Below are 15,864 nucleotides of genomic sequence, written 5' to 3' on the forward strand. Positions count from 1 at the left end.
CCCACTTGCCCTGCCTGTTGGGGGTACATGCAGACTGCGAGGGGATGGGGTGTGTTCACGAAGGGATTGCAAAGTAAAACCCAGTCTACCAAGAGCATGCAACCCGCACCCCCCTTCTCCCCGAGAGTGCCGGTACGGCTGTGTGTGAGTGTACCTACATGGAATCAAAAGCAGCTGTTTCTTGACTCCAAGGTCACTGCTGTTACAAATTTCAAACCCAGGTCCCAGAGCACCAGATCACAGGAGAATTTCAATGAGAATGGCTTTCTAATCTGGACAAAACTAAGGGCTTTTGCCATCACTGAAGAACATTTGGGATGTCTTTGGCCGGAAAATCCTCCCTTCGATTCTGCTCAAGGAAAAACCCAATATGGGAAATGTCATCTTAGATAAGTAAAACCTGGCCAAGTTCTGAACAACCCAAAGCAAAGTGCTATGATGGAGAGCAAGAAGCTCTCTTAATTGCCTGGAGCACTACCATTCATTCCCCTGCCTGTCTGGTACGTTCTTGTGCACGTATGGTCACTGTTAATTCATGTTGAATTGTTCTAATTAATGCTGATGAACTGTTCAGCCAAGAAGACTGCAGAGCTCTGCAGCTGCAGAGGGCTGGAGGAACATCTCCTGGTTTCTTTTCCTGTTTTTTCTTCCCTTGTGGACAGGCACTGTTTCTGTCCGTAACCAAGAGGAGCCAATTTTATGTTTCGTAATAGGAAAATACTAATGTCAGGACGCCCTCCTTACCCAAAGCTTTCTCCTTGAAGATTGCTCCTCTTTGCTTTCCTAATTGCCGCTGCTCAGCTGGAGGTAGTGCATGTCTTCCAAATGCATTATTTTGTTATGCTGTTACTTACCAAAGGGAAAAAAAGAGTATGAGAGAATATTGCTTTGTGTCGAGCTTTCCTTGCTTTAACCCTTTCTGTGCTGATGTGGGGCATTTTTCTCTAGCACAGGATGTTTTGCTATTGGCAATACACGCTTTTTGGTCTGAAGCTCGGGGTGTGATGGAGCTCTGATGTGAAGGACACCTAGAAATCATTTCTGCTGGAGTCTGAGGATGCCTCTGAAATGTGTTCTCTTACTAAAGCATCCTCTTTGGAGTCACCGTGCTCACATAATGACCACCTATAATAAGACAGGTTGCCAAATTGATGTGAAGTATGGGTGGTTTGGGGACCGAAATGATTTGGGTGAAGCCCTTGGAATCAGGTTGGCTGAAAACTTAATGCTTGGAGTTACACTTCCTTGAAGACTGGCAGGTCTGGAGCCTGCGAGAGCAGAACCTCTGGGACGGTGCTGGAGCCATGCTTCACGTGTTTCTTGGGGACTGAGGAGTCGGACAAGGATCACGTTTGGCTTGCTGCGTCTCTGCTCTTGGCTCATGGGCTGTGCTCTTGCAGGTCAGTAACCAGGAAAATTCACAGAAATGCTGTTTTCTCCAGAAACGGGCAAGTCTGAGCCTTTTGTGTGCCACCCCACTGATAGAGGCGGGATATGTTACCATCCTGGCAGCCAGGGCAGGTTACCTGAATCCCTTGCGGCTTTGGGGGGGGGACACCAAAAAAAACACCAAAACAGTTGCCTGGAGTAGAGCTAGGATGGAGTAATGGTGTATGTGGACACGAGGCTGCTGGGAGAGGCCTGCTGTTGGGAATTTCCTAGTGGCATGGAAGAAAGGAGGAGCTCAGGCAGAGCAGGGACCCCAGCAAGAGCTGCAGAAAGGAAAGTTGAAGCCTGAAGATTAACCCCGTAGCTCTGGAGGGACCATGCAAAGCCAAGAGAGCAGCCTTTTGCTTAGTCTCTGAGCGTTCTCCTGCAGCTTCAACCTCAGAAACTGCTTTGTTTAACCATGAAAGGAAAGGGGAGGCTGGTGGGGGCCGGGGGGGGGGGGTCTGCTCAGGCTCTTGAATTCATTGCCAGCTGCCTTTCAGCAAGCAGGAGTTGCTTCCTGCTCCGGCTCATTAACATCTGGAAAAGAAAAAGGGTGGAGTAGTTTCCCAACATATCAGGAGGGTCTCATCCTGTTCTTGAGCTGTGTGATGTGCTGCTGTCCAGATCCTGGGCACCTGCCTGCCCATACCTTTATTTTCGCTGGCTCCACCAAGAGAAACAGTTGTGCTGGTATCAGCCTGGTTGGTGTCTCTAGCCAAGCCTCCTTAGTCCTGCCTTTGTGCTTCCAGCACGAGTGAAATGTGGGGGTTTCTGAGGTACGTGTTTGTCTTGTGGAAGCTGGTTGTTTACTGTTTGTGTTTGGGTGCTGCCCCAAGACCCAGGGCAGATCAGGGCAGAGGCAGGCAGATGTTTCGTGGGAATTGGTTTCTGCACCACCTGATCTCTTCCTTTGTCGTAATGGTCAGGTCTGCAACAAACCAGCAGTTAAAGGCAGAGTATTTCACTTCTAATGAAGCTCCAGCTCCAACAAAGAGGGTTTTTTGTCCCGTGGGAAGCAATGATTCAGCTCCCAAGGATCATGCAAGCTCGGGTAGGTGCCAGACATGCTTAGCATGGAAATTACAGTTAAGCATAGAGTCAGCTACCTCCTTGGGGAGGTCCAGCTCTCCTTGGAGGGTTTTCTGCTGCTGGATGTCTTCATGTCTGGAATTGCAGGTATTTGCAAGTAGCCCAAGGATTCAGAGAGAAGAGAGAAGCAGAATCCTGCTTGCTGTGTGGTTTTCTTCATGTATCTTTCTTAAGAAAAGATAAGGCATGAGGATTCCTCCCCCCCGCCCCCCAATCTCAGATGATTGTAAAAAGCTCTTCTCTTTTACCCTGTGTTGGTTGCACGTGAGTTGGCAGACATGCCGAGTTAACAAATCGGAAAATGATCTGAGGAGGTGACTGAGGGGTTGGTGGTTGTGAAGTCTTGTGCTGGGACTGAGCCGTTCTTGTTGGGGTAGTGCTGATGCCAACAGCGCTTCCCTTGGGGCTGGCGTTGTCCTCTGCAGTTGTGTGATGTGGCTTAGGAGGGCAGGCCCACAGGTCACACCTGCACACTTTGGGTGCAAACATTCAAATCCAGGTAATTGCATCTGGCCTTCAGGATAATCCCAGTATAGATTGGTGCCTCTCCCCATCAGCCCCACTGCATCCTGGCCAAATTCTGGACTGGTTGCAGAAATCCTGATTTCCTGAGGGTGCAACATTACTATGGCTTGCTTGGAGATGAAGTTTTATCCTACTTTATGTGATCCCTTTGCACCCATTCCTGGTACCCACTGCTGCCTCTGCCCGGGGCTGCCCTGCCTGTACCCGTGCTGCCAGGCTCTGCACCTAACGAACCCTGCGGGCAGTGCACAGGGGGCTGGGGGCAGGCAGGGATTTGGGCTTACGCTTGCAAAATTCAGCAAGTGGCCTTGTGGAGGGGGTGTGTGAGCGGTCAGTGGGATTTAGGGGTGTGTTTGGGTGAGGGAGAGCACAGAAGGCAGCGTGGTGGCTCTGCCTGTGCTGCTGGTTTGGCTCAACAGAGGCGGGGAGGTGGGCAGCTCTGCTTTTGAGCGAAAGGGGGGATGCTCATAGCCTGCAGGCATGAAGGCAGGCAGCTGTAAAGCCAGTGGTGTGTGGGCAGCAGGTTGAATTCTTTTTTTTTTTTTTTTTTCTGGTTGCAAAGCCTTTCTTCCCTTGTTCCCCTCATTTCCAAAGCTTATATTGTTACCTAATCCATGTTGCTAAAATTCTTCTGTGTTAGGGGATCAGCTTTTCTGTGGGAAGACTGCTGTACTTCTCTCTAATATTGACTGTCTGTCTTGTTTCCTTTCTTAGATCTACAATGAGAATAGAAACCTGTTTGAAGTCAAGGAGAACGTGCCCAGGAAATTGGTGGAGAAAGTCGCAGGGGACATTGAGAGCCTCTTGGCCAAGAAAGTCCGGGCTTTAAAGGTAAGGCGATAGGCCTGCGTGCCGATCCTTTGGCGGATATGCTCAGTTTAAAGAAGAGGGTTGATGCTGGTGTAGCATTACGATTTCAGCTTCAAAGTAATTTCTGTGGTTGTGTGGCCTTTTCTGGGCACTGCATCCTGCCTCCTGCAGTTGCATAGATTAATATGAAGTACGTCTGGGGTGTGAGGCAAGGAAGTATCATGTGATAATGTGATGTGATAAGTATCTCTTTGATTTTTATCTTCTCCCACCATCATGTGAACACCTGAAGGTGCTGCCACAAGAATACAAGTGACAGCAAAAGCCTGGCAGCAAATCTGACCCAGTCATTTAACTGGGGGTGTGGTGAGAGGAAGCAAAGGTACTGTGTTGTCCCTGCAATAGCTCATGGAAGTGTTTCAGACAAGTGGGGTTTCTCCTGTTTGAGAGGATGCACTGAAATGTTTGTGCCGGTGCCTTGTACTTGAATCCTGTGATTGACTGCGTGTGTGAGTTGCCCTCGTGGGTGCCTGCATACATTTCCAATCTATCGTCCTATTTTGTAACACTCTTTTTAAAATGAATTCATTTTATCTGTAGTGGAGCAACGTGACCTGCTCATGGTGGTGGCTCGGTAAAACCTGGTGGTGGCTGTAATGAAGCGGCAGCAGGGCCGTGCTCTGCTACAGCATTCTCTGCTACTGGGGAAGAGACAAGTAATTGCCTTCCTGGAGAGATGGAGATATCCTCTTTGCTGCAGAGGGGTATGGGAGCCATGTAAGAGCTTCACTCCCAGGAGCTGTAGTGTCCTTTCAAATACCTGATTGTAGCGAGCAGCATGAAGTTGTGCAATGGATGTCTGGCAGTATGGCCAACTGGATATGGCTTGTAGCTTGATTAACTGGAAGGGCTTCTGTGGGGCAATAGACAAGGGGAAGGCTCAGAGCAGGTAGCGTAGCTGTTGTGTCTGCATAGGGAGTGTAGCCAAAAAGACCTGGTCACCCTTCAACCTGATAGGCAGGAATGGGAGCACAGGAAGAAGTGCCATAGTGAGGGAAGGGGTGTTGCAATAACTGAGTGTAACTAAAGCAGTGAGGGTTTGGAAGTGACCTATCTCCACGGCTGGGTAAGAAGTAGCAGCTCAGAGAAGGTACGCAGAAGGAATCACAAGACACCCATGTAGGCCAGGGGAGTCTCAAGACCTGATAGGATCTGAGTCAAGGGTGGTCAAAGGGTGGTCAAAGGCTGGCCTGAGTGTCAGGATGGTATGGGGTTGTCCACAGTGATTGACAAAGATGGTAACTGTAGGGATTTGGGTGAAGAAGATTGTTGTATATTCAGTTCTTGACTTTGGGAGGTAAAGATTAGTCCTACCTGGGACTCACACCAAGTGTTTTAGCTTGAATGGAAGGAGCTGAAGTGGAACTAAGTAGGTGGGCATTGTCAGCATTGCATTTGGGTTTGTGGAAGTGAAGACCAGGGATACCAGTTCTTTTCTTAACGTGTGCTTGCATCCCTGTGTTCATATAGTTTGTGTGCATGCTTGAGCATATATCGTCTAATAAATGTTACAGAGATGTGCACCACCTATAGATGCTGGAGAAAGACATGGGTGAGAGAAGTTAGTTGTGAACTTGATACACACCTGGACAATGTGTGGCTCCTGTGGGATGGTCAGGGTAATAACACTGAGTTACACAGCAAGACTGTGCTAGGTGGTTTCCACTGTGTCATTTGAATTTCAGCTGATTGGTTGCTGTGGTTTTTATTAACCTTTGCTCTGACTCACACAGACTTACAAAGAGTTTGTGCATCTTCTGGTGTTAGGTCGAGGGTGGGACTGTGCCTGTCGTACAAATAAAGTTGTTCATCTTCCAATTTGAGTTCCTTTTTGTTGGGTTTTTGGGCAGGACTTGTTGGTACACTGTTAAGGGCTCGCTTGATGCTGGACCTGACACAGAGGAGTGATTCTGGCAGTGCTGGTTAGATAATGAGCTCTTGGTGCTGTTTTACTGTAGCGGAAACGATGATCCATTGGCCTGAATTAGTCCTTTCAAGGGGACTCCTGAGCGCAGTTGCCGGCTGGAGCAGTCTCTTACATCTAGCTTGCATGTAAATTCTTGATGTCTTGGATTGGTGGTACTGACAACAAAAACTGGAAATGGAGAAGTTGATGGGAGGAGGAGAAATTGGATCTTCTGACTTTCTTTCACGTTGTGATAAGCTCCTTCGAAGCAGTGGGGCTCCCACAGCTTCTTCCACTCTCCAGCCCGTGTTTTCTTCTGTCTCAACTCTCCCCTTAGTTGAATCATCTCTCCTGGAGTCATTTCCTCCCCTTGTCTCATGACTCACGAGAGTGATGATGACTTCTTGAAATATATTTTTCAGCATCTGAGTCAGGTGGGACTCCATGTATCAGCGAGGGCAGGTGAGGAGGGAGAAATGGAGCCTCTCCTTGATGTATGAATTGCCACGTCACTCGTGTGCTCACTCTACTGAAAAGATGAATCCCTGTCTCCTTTGTGGCAGGAGAAAGAAGGGATATTGCCTGTGTTTTGGTGGGGCTTTGTAGGAAGGTGCTAGCTAGCCTTTGGGCACACACGATGGGTGCACAGTTCAAGAGTGCCATGCTGATTAGGTGGTGATTCAGTCCAGTCATCAAAGAGCCTGTTTTCCTCTGTTTCTAAGTGAAAATATTAATGTGTCTTTATTAAAGGTAAACTGCGTGTAGAGCATTTATTAATAATACATAGTTTCTTACCTTGCGTGTTGCATTTCTAAAAAGCAGAATTGAAGCACAAGGAAACCAAGCTCAGCTGTCTGGCCCTGACAGCCATGGTGCTGTGCTGTGGCACAGGTCTGGCACTAGCAGGACACTCTGATTTCCCACGTGCATTTCGGAGGAGTGCGGGAGCCAGGGGTGTGTGGCAGAGAGGGTAATTGCTTCCTAAAATAAGTCATCTACAAGGGGCTGGTTATTTGGATGCTGTCCCTCCCTTTTTGTTCCAGACCATCATATCTGATGACAGTCTCATCATGGGACAGAAAAATTCCTAGGAAGATCTTTTTGCAATCCCCACCTGTTCCAGCTGGCAGTAGAGAAGAACACCTACGGCTGGCTCCTGGGGGACTTTTACCCTGTGTCACACACAGCAGCCTCTTTGACGTGGATTTGCATCAGCACTAACTGCCCCTTTCCCCAGCATCCTCTGGTGTCCTTTCTCTGTGATGATTTCATTGCTTCAAGCCTGCACTTACAGTCTCCTTTGGGCTCTGTAGTTCCAGCTGCCCTTTATTCCCAAGCTTTAGCAGGAGGGGAGGTAGAAGAGATGGTCTTCAATACCAAAAGTACAGCTACTCTCCTTTGAAATGGAAGTAAAAGATATTGCTAAGGTGGAGTAACTCCTGAAGGAGAGGACATTAAATTTACCCAGGGTGTTGTATTGTGGCTAAGTTCCAGGGATCTTGCTACAGTTGAGGTGTAAGGAAACAGTAGGTATGTTCCTGACTGGGTAGAAGTTTAAGGGGCTCTTCTTGTCCACGCTCATGAGCTTGCCCTTGTTAGGTTTAAGAAAGATATCTTCCTTCAGGTGTGAAAAGGAACGAGGTGGCAGGTTGCCAAATGACTACAAATCCCCACTGTGTTTTCCTTGTGCTGGAAATCGCAGCTGACTGGCTTGTGGCTTGACATCATCTAAGACTAGAATTCAACAGGTTGGTTGTTTGCCAAATAGATTCTTTGCCACTTTTCTGTTTTAACTTACATTTCCTACCTCTTCTTCAATCTCTCAGTATGTTCAGACCCCTCCTTGCCCTTGTATGTGCCCAGAGAGACATGTACATGCTAGGGCTTCTTTGGTGAGCTTGTTTAGGAGACCAGCTGTTGGAGTTTACTGCTGGTGGAGCATTGAGTGAACCAGGGCAAAGCCATCATCTGGGGGTGGGCGCAGGGTGGCTGCCGGCTCTGCATTCCCAAACCTGAGGGGCATTTTTCTCTCTTCCCTTTTCTTTTCTTCTCTCTGTATAGCCTTTCTAGGATTCCCTAATTCACCCGTAGTGAATTCTCTTCCTCTAAAGCCTCACTGGCTGTATTTGGTGAGATTGGTGATGATAAGCCAGTTCTCCATAGAAAGGAAAGGAAGCAGCAAAGATAAAAGGCACTGGAAGGAGCTTCCCTTGCCATCAAATCCAGCCCCTTGCCTTCTCCATGTGCCCAGACCACAAGGGCATCTTTTCTTCCCTTCCCTGTGCTGTTTGCATTTGTGCTTTGTGCTCTGCCGGCAGACCCGGGCTGCTCCTTTCTGCCATGCCGTGTCCCTGGATGCCCCAGCTCTGACTGAGATCTTGGCAGCCCAGCCCCGCTTCCTCACCTGTGCTGGCAATGCCAAACGGTGTAGATCAAAGCGAGAGGGCGGCGGGGGGGCTGCTGAGGTGATGAAAGACTTCAGAAAGCGTCGGTGCAAGCAGCTCAAGGGGTTGCTGCATCGTTTCTGCTGCGCAAGCCCAGTGCCTCAGGAAATTCTTCTATTGCCGCAAAAGCATCTCTGCAGTGAAAAGGTGGTGGGGCAACAAGAGGAGGTCATTTCTTGTGGTGTGGGATCTAGGAGGGTAGTTCCCCTCTCCTTCAAGTCTATGGACACCCCAGATCTGATTCTTGTATAATACTAGGTGAAGTGCACGAGTGATGCCTCTGAGTCTATCCTTTCCCAAGCTCTGCAGACTGGGGGAGAAGGGAGTTGTGATTTGATGGAGGAGGAGGCTGAGAGATGGAAATTTTAGATCCTAGGGTATGTTTTAGGCTTGTTTCTACTTTTTATACAGTTCTTGTGAACGCTGCTTTTGGATGCTGACTGCTTCATCCTTCACATATTTAACCACAGACAATTTGCTTTGCCTCCTGAGAGCGACACATCCCACAGTTTACTGAGTGGGTTATGACCTGAAGTGAGCTATTTATACACCGTGACCAGCCTAAAGATTGCTGTCCGTGCTGGTGGTCTTCCCTCGTCTCTCAAAAGAGGCCTCCTGATCCATAAAACATGGTGTGAATGTCTATGGGCTCTGGCGTTGCCCCCATGGGATGCTGGTGACATGGTTGGGCTGGTATTTTTTCCAAAGAACTGTTTTAGTTTTGCATAATGTACATCATTGTCAAAATCTTCTGACTTAAGGTGAAGTTTGTTATATTTCCAGTGGACCTCAGCTGTGTGCAGTATCAAATATGACGTGTTGACTGGAAGTGCAGCGAAGTGGCATTTCATGTCTCGGAGAATTTATAATGTGTATTATATATGTGTGTGTGTATTCACATAGATGTATGTATATGTAGTAGGTTCAGTGCACCTTGCATGGCTCTGGTGATGGGAGAACTAACAACAAGTAGTTAACAGAAAAGTTTGTGGGGTTTGTTCTGTTGTTGTGGAATTTAACTGCAGATTTTTGTTGCTATGTATTTAGCTCCAGGGTGGAATGAGCACTGAGGGCAAAGGAGGGGTTTGATAGGAGGGTTCAAGGCTCCTGTTCCCTCAGCTAAGGTGTAGGAGCCCACAATGTAGGAGCTCACAATATATTTCACTGAAGACTTTCAGATTTTCATGTAACGAGTAGGAAGACCTACACTTGGCATTAGACATTTTCTTTTGGCAGAAAAATGAATACAAAGGACAAGACTCTGGGGATTTTCTGTGTTTTGAAAGCATACTGCAGGGACATCTGGCTGGGTTTCCTGTGGCTACAAAGCCTGGGTGAACATGGCTGTAGGAATTTGTGGTGTTCCCGTCTTCCTTTACCTTGGATCCTAAGGGAAGGTGGCTGGAAGAGCTAAGATTTGGTGCACGGCAAAGATGTTTGACCTGGAGGTGAGTAAGGCTTGGGTTTTTGTACTGCCTTAACCAAATTTCTCAGTTTTGTCTCTGATTTCCAGCCACTGCCCTTGGTTTTGGGTTCTCCCACTTACTGGCATTTTTTTCCTTACATATTCCTTCTGATGTGAATGTGTAGTTAGTACTTGGCCATGCTTTAGGATCCTCTGACGGAGGGTGAGGTGGGAGTTTGGTGCATTACTACAAAACACTTACCAGGCTGGCTTCTCGGGGTGAGAGCTGGTCAGCGGGGGCATCGCAGGAGGTAAGAGCTCTGGCCGGTTGTGCTTTTAGTCCCGGTTGAATGCTCAGCGCATTACTGTTCAGCTGGGACTAGTTCCAAGCTCCATTTATGTCTGGCACAAGCATATATCAAGAGTGCAGAGGGGATTTAATTGGACAGGTTTATCCCTTTAACAATTCTGATAGCCCTGAGATTTCCCTTGCAGGTATGTGGTGAATGGAGTCTTTATCAGCTCTTCTGCTCCCTGATAGGGACAATAAAGGTTTCACTTGTCTGAAGAGCTGCAAAAATTTGGCATGCAGCAAAGCATCTCTCAGCCCAGTTCAGAGCATCTCCCCACTCCCTCCTCTCTCGGCAGCAGAGGCGCTGACCTCTGTCACAGCGTGGGCTGGTAGGAAAAAGGCAGTGCTGGCACGGCGGCTTTCTCTTCCCCCCTTCACTGTTGGGGGTGTTGCTGTCCCCTGGTCTTGGTGGCATGTGGTCTTCAGGGCAGGCAGCGAAGGGGAGCAGCCTTGGGGTCATATTGGATTTCTCCTCTGCTGCTGGCAGTGTGAGGTCCTGTTGCCATCTTGCTGCCCTGCTGAGCTGTCTGAAGCAAGTTCTTCCAGGTGCTCGTTGGCCAAGTCGTTGGTGCATTTCACTAGAGAGGTCCCAGGACAGGAGAGAGACCCTCCTGAGCTGCAGTGCATCAGGGGTGGTTTGGGTTGGGCTGCAGCATGCGGTGCTGCATGCTTGGCCCTGGTGGGTTTTCCTGCTGCAGTGTAATACGGCCCTGGATTTTACCTGGTGTGGGACTTCTGGGCATGCCAGAAGGCTGCCAGTGGTCACGCTGGCCTGCTGGGTCCCAGACCAGTGTGCAAGCTAAGGAACACGTTACCTGTCTCACCTAGGCAGCAAAATGCAGGAGGAAAAAGGGATAGTTCAGGTGAGCTCAGATGCAGTCTGTGGTTTTGGTGCGATATGGGCTTCGTTGCCCTGTGCACACCCACCCCGTTCCAGCCGCATGGCCACAGATAGGAGCTCTTACATTTGTGGAGGAGGGACCACAACCAACATCAACATCGCGCACGCTGAATTACAAAACACTTAAAGGTATGATCTCTGTGCTTTGTTAATTCATAGTGACAAATCCATCCCTCATCCCGCTTCTTTGCTAGTTGCTGGTTGGTGGCTTTTGTTTTTAATTCTATTTTTAAACACTCCTAATCAAATCCTGGCTGACTGTCCCCATGTATTTATTTATTTATTTTTTCATTCGTGTGTATGTGTGTCTTCTCCTGCCTCACAATTGTTCTTGTGCTGGACCTACTCCAGTAATCCAATTTTAATCCAATCTCCCAGGTCTGGAATTCTAATTTACAGATTGCAGAGGGGAGCCGAACAGCGCTCACACACCAGGATGGGAGTTTATTGTCTAATCTAATCAGGGACAATCAGATGTTTGTAACAAGTCTACAAAAACTGTATTGGGCCAGTTTGCCGAGCAACGTAACCAGCTTTCTTAATAGCACTAACACGATTTAGGGCTTCCTGCACTTTCATGCAGATTATGTTGAACGTTTCCCTTTCTTCTCCCATGATCGCTTGGCAGCAGCCCAGCCCAATGGGCTTTACAATTTTGCAAGCTGCTTGGTGCGCTCTGCGGCTGCGGAGGTTTGCGAGGGCATGGGGGCTCCTGCTGCTGCCTCCCCCAGCACCGCCGCATGCTGGAGGTTGGAGGGCTCCTGGGATGATCCTGTTTGGGGGCATCCCTACAAGGTATGGACTCGGTATCGCAACTGTATCTGGAGTCACGGATGGAGGAGTGAAAAGCAATGGTCCTGACCTGTTAAAATATTCAGTAAGTCTCCATAGCAGGTTTGTGGCCCTGTATGTGTGCTGTCAGCCTTCAGGCACCGTGGGCTTGTCTGGCTGTTGGCAAAGAACAAATGAAGAAACCTTTGTCCTCTCTTGCCCTTGGCGGATTAAGGCTATTGTTTCTGGGTATTTGCTTTAAGTTTGGATGGTGCAGTTCAGAGAAGAGACCTCTTTGGGGGGATGCCCTCTCAGGGCCTGGAGCAAAAGAGGAGGCAAAACCGGTTCTGCAAACAAGCTTATGTCTCTTAGTATAGCTCTCCAACCCAGAGTGGAGTTTTCTTACTTTTCCTGTCCAAATAAAGTTTCCTGACTTTCTCCTTCCTGAAAACTGAAATATCGCTCTGGTCCCCTATCCTGGCAGCTAGCTGTCAGCCAGGAGGTGAATTTACGCTGGTTCTCACGCTCCAGGTCTGTACCACTGAGCTCTGTACCTGCTGCCTTTGCCCGGGGATTTATTTTAGGCTTATGGATTCCTCCCAGCCCCAAAGCATCTTCTCTTTGGCAGGCGCTATGTGCTCGCTCCTCCCTGAGGCAGGCACGTTGAGGGGAGCAGCAGCGCGCTGCCAGTCCCCGGGTTCCATCCAGGGCTGAGGTTCACGGTCTTGGGTCACGCAGCAGCGCTGGGAGTTTTAGCTGGGCTTTTAGCCTGAGCAAAGCTTGCCCTCACGCCTGCTCTCCGAGCGCTGCCGGGCTGGTTTGCACGCACAGGGAGGAAGACTATGAACTCCCTGTAATGAGAACTAACCTTTCTTTGAGGGTTTAATTGCTACGCGTGCCTTGTCTTTCTGTGCTCTGCACCCTACGGCGTGAGGAACTCGGAGACCTCTGAGACCAAGTGAAGAGAAGGATGAGATAGTCCTTACAGGGCGTTTTACTTCCCTTCCTAAAACTGTGTTGCATATTTGACAGCAGTTTGCATGTTGTTTTTCAGTTTTTCCTGGTTTCTCCAGTGCAGGAACAGCACTCTTAGCAGAGGTGGAGGTAACTAAAGCCATTAGTGTTGGCAAGGGATTTGCAGCGGTTGTAGTTCTTGGCTGTCTTAAAGCTTGGATCTCTCAGCTTGGTCCTTACCCTCTCGAGCTCCTGAGGCCTGGTGGGGCTGCCTTATTCTGTGCACTCAAGGGGATGCATTTGGGGATGGTTGAAAGGGTAAAAGATGATGAGTAAGACTTACTGGTCTATCTATATAGATATAGATATAAAAATGGTGAGTGATGCAATAGAGGAAGGGATCTCCGAGGGAATTGGTGCTAGGGAAGAGAATTGCCATTTAATTCTTTATAAAACAACCTTTAAACATGGTTGGGAAGAAATGTTTGCAATGATAGCAAAATAAAAGAAACCATGTCACTGAAAGAGAGATTTATTTGAATTTCCTTGGTTAGTTCTGGGATGAGAAAATGCATTTCCATGGCAGTTTGGTAGGTACAGTTACTTCTGCACCCTGTTCTGTGGCTTCGTAACGTGTGTGTGGTGGGAGAGGGCAAGAGGAGGATCTTTATTTCCCTGGAGTTGCCTGTAGTTTTGCAAGGAGTGTGTACTTCTGCATTTATGGATCTGCTCTCAGTCCCTGGGAGTTCGACCCCTGCCCTCCATGCTGCTGTACATCCTTGAAGAGCTCTCTGAAGCCCAAGATCTTGGGCAGAAAAGGCTCCCACCAATTTATTCTCATTTCATGTTTTTCCCCTTGAATGTTTGAAATGCATCATCTGGGATGGAAGGCTCTTATATTGAATGGGAATAATTGACCTGGGAAGAAAAACTGAATCATTTTGAATTCAATTCAGGTAGAATGAGGATTTTTTTTTTAAGGGTTTCATCCCTTAGTTGAACTAAAAATCAATTATTTGTATAGCTCTGTTTATGGACAAGTAGTGAAGTTAAAGACCCTAATGATTGAGGGGGTGGAAGCTTGGTCCTGGAGGTTAATGGACTTGCATGAAGCTTTTTTGTCTCAAAAGCTCTCTTCAAATCCCGCCTTCTTTTCCTAAAGAAAGCAGATTTGGCAAGTCTCGCTTCTGCAGCCCACAAAACCCAGATCAGCTTTGGCACAGTTTATCTTGGTAGGTCTCTGCACGAGAGTCCTATGACTTGAATAGCAGGGATAGTTGCAGGTGAAGAGCAGGACACAGTCATGAAGATGGCTTGCGTAATAAGCATTTAGCTTGGCTTTGGGCAAGTGGTGCTTTGCTGTTATGCACCAGCTGGCACACAGGTGTGCTCCCTGTCTTGTAGTATGCTGCCTACCAGGGACTGTGCTTTCTGTTCCACATAGCTTTACTTTGCATCTGCTGAAGCTTTAAGGGGGTGAGCCTGAAACCCATCAGCATCCAGCCCTACCCCATAGCAAGGAGCTATTATATATTCCCAGAGCAGCTGATGCCCATTAAATGTTTGAGTGACACTACAACAATGTGTAAAATATCTGTGATAAGAATCTAGCAAATCTTAATAAAAAAAACGTAATAAAAAAAGGCGACAAGAATGTAAATTGCACATGCAATTGTGATAAAGAGCCGGAGATAACATTAAAGAGATTGTATCAATTTAATGCAAGTTTAGTGCCAAAGCCTGTGATCTGCTCTTTAAAGAGGAGTTGTTGGGAGCCGGTGGTATTCCAGCAGATAGTGCTCAAATCATCCCCATCCTCTGGACCGGCTGTCCCTGCAGCCAGCATGCTGCATGGAAGCTGTCTGCTTGCTGGGGATTATTGAAAACCTTTCCTGCCTCTACAATAAAAATAATGTTCCTTGGAAAAAAATAAAGTGCCCTTCTGCTTGCTGGCCTTTGGGTCCCTCAAAATGCAATTAAAAAGCAGCTTAATACAGCCTTGTGATGAGAAATCTGTTAGTGTTCACAGGCATGATCTGAACTGAAAGCAAGATGAAACAGATGCGAGCAAAAACATTTAACCGTGCGCCTGCCTGGTGGTGCTTGTGGAGCCGCTGGCTGAACTGGGACGTGCAGGGCTGGAACTGGGTTAGCTGGGGGAGCTGGCAGCAGGAGCGGCTCCGCGGGCACAGAGATGGGCTGCAGCAGCGCCTGCGAGGGCCTGGGAGCTCATCTGCAACCCAGCCTGGGCGTTGTGTGTCTCTGCTTGCCTGTGCCTGCCAGAGTCACCTGTTTTCTGGGCTGGTGTTTCTGCTTTACGTCCTTGCTTTCCGTCCCTCCTCTGCTGTTTCAGATATGCTATGTCCCTGAAAGTGGCCAAGGAGCGTGGCAGTAAAGGCTGTTGGAAGTACCCTTACAGGTTTGATGGAAGTGGCAACTCCAATTTTCTGTGCAGGGCTGCTGGCTGTAGATCAGTATTTCTGCCTGCCAAAATGTCTTCCCAAAACTTTCAGAATAATAATGGGAATTAATTTTAAATGGTGGGGCTTTTCTTCTTCAGGCATGAAAAAAAAAAAAACCCCAACCAAAAAACATCCTGTAAGCAAAGCTGGTAATTCCATAGCAAGTGAGGGATTATAAGGGCTGGGACTGAACCACCCTTCCAGACTGGGATGCTAGCGCAGGCGTCCCGCAAGCGCCGGCAGTGCTGCCTGTCTGTGGCCGATCACCTGGCTTTGGCACTGCAAAATGAACGATCATCTTTGGCTGTCCCGTGTTTGTCATTTGTGTGCTGCTACTTGTAAGAGGCGTGAGTTGAAATCCCACCTCAGCTCTACACAAAAAGCTGCTGTAGCAACAGCTTTTATTGGAGTTGTGCTGGGAGCAGTGTTTCATGTTGCATGCCAGTAGATGGCACAGCTTTTATATCAGCTAATTATATAGGGAGAAAATGCCAGTCTGTGGTGCTCCTGTTGCTAATCTTAGCCATGCCTCGCTCTCCACTCGCACAAATGAAGATGTCTCTGCTGGTGTGCCTGTAACTGAGGAAGTCAGATAAGATTACAGGAGAAGATGTTGAGCTTTGCAACATTGGGGGCAGTGGGAAACCATGATGGGGAAGAGGAGGTAAGCAACGGTGCTCTTGGATGAACGTGGAAGCAGATAAGCAAACTTCAAGGTGGTGGTAGTTTGGCTTCCCAAGCACATTCCAGCAAG

At 48.2% G+C, this 15,864-nt stretch overlaps 1 protein-coding gene across 3 annotated transcripts in view; it reads left to right on the forward strand.

The window, feature by feature from the left end:
- The window catches only part of CACNA2D2 (calcium voltage-gated channel auxiliary subunit alpha2delta 2), a 226,119-nt gene that overhangs the window by 83,772 nt on the left and 126,483 nt on the right, over positions 1-15,864 (forward strand). For all 3 annotated transcript variants that reach the window (XR_008233640.1, XM_052778011.1, XM_052778012.1), the window contains exon 3: positions 3,760-3,876. Coding sequence is in view for 2 of the 3 variants with exons in the window: in XM_052778011.1 (XP_052633971.1) it covers positions 3,760-3,876 (117 nt within the window). In the remaining variant the exon portion in view is untranslated. The remainder of the gene's footprint in view (positions 1-3,759; positions 3,877-15,864) is intronic.

The sequence above is a fragment of the Harpia harpyja genome, chromosome Z, assembly GCF_026419915.1.
Source record: "Harpia harpyja isolate bHarHar1 chromosome Z, bHarHar1 primary haplotype, whole genome shotgun sequence".
NCBI lineage: Eukaryota > Metazoa > Chordata > Aves > Accipitriformes > Accipitridae > Harpia > Harpia harpyja.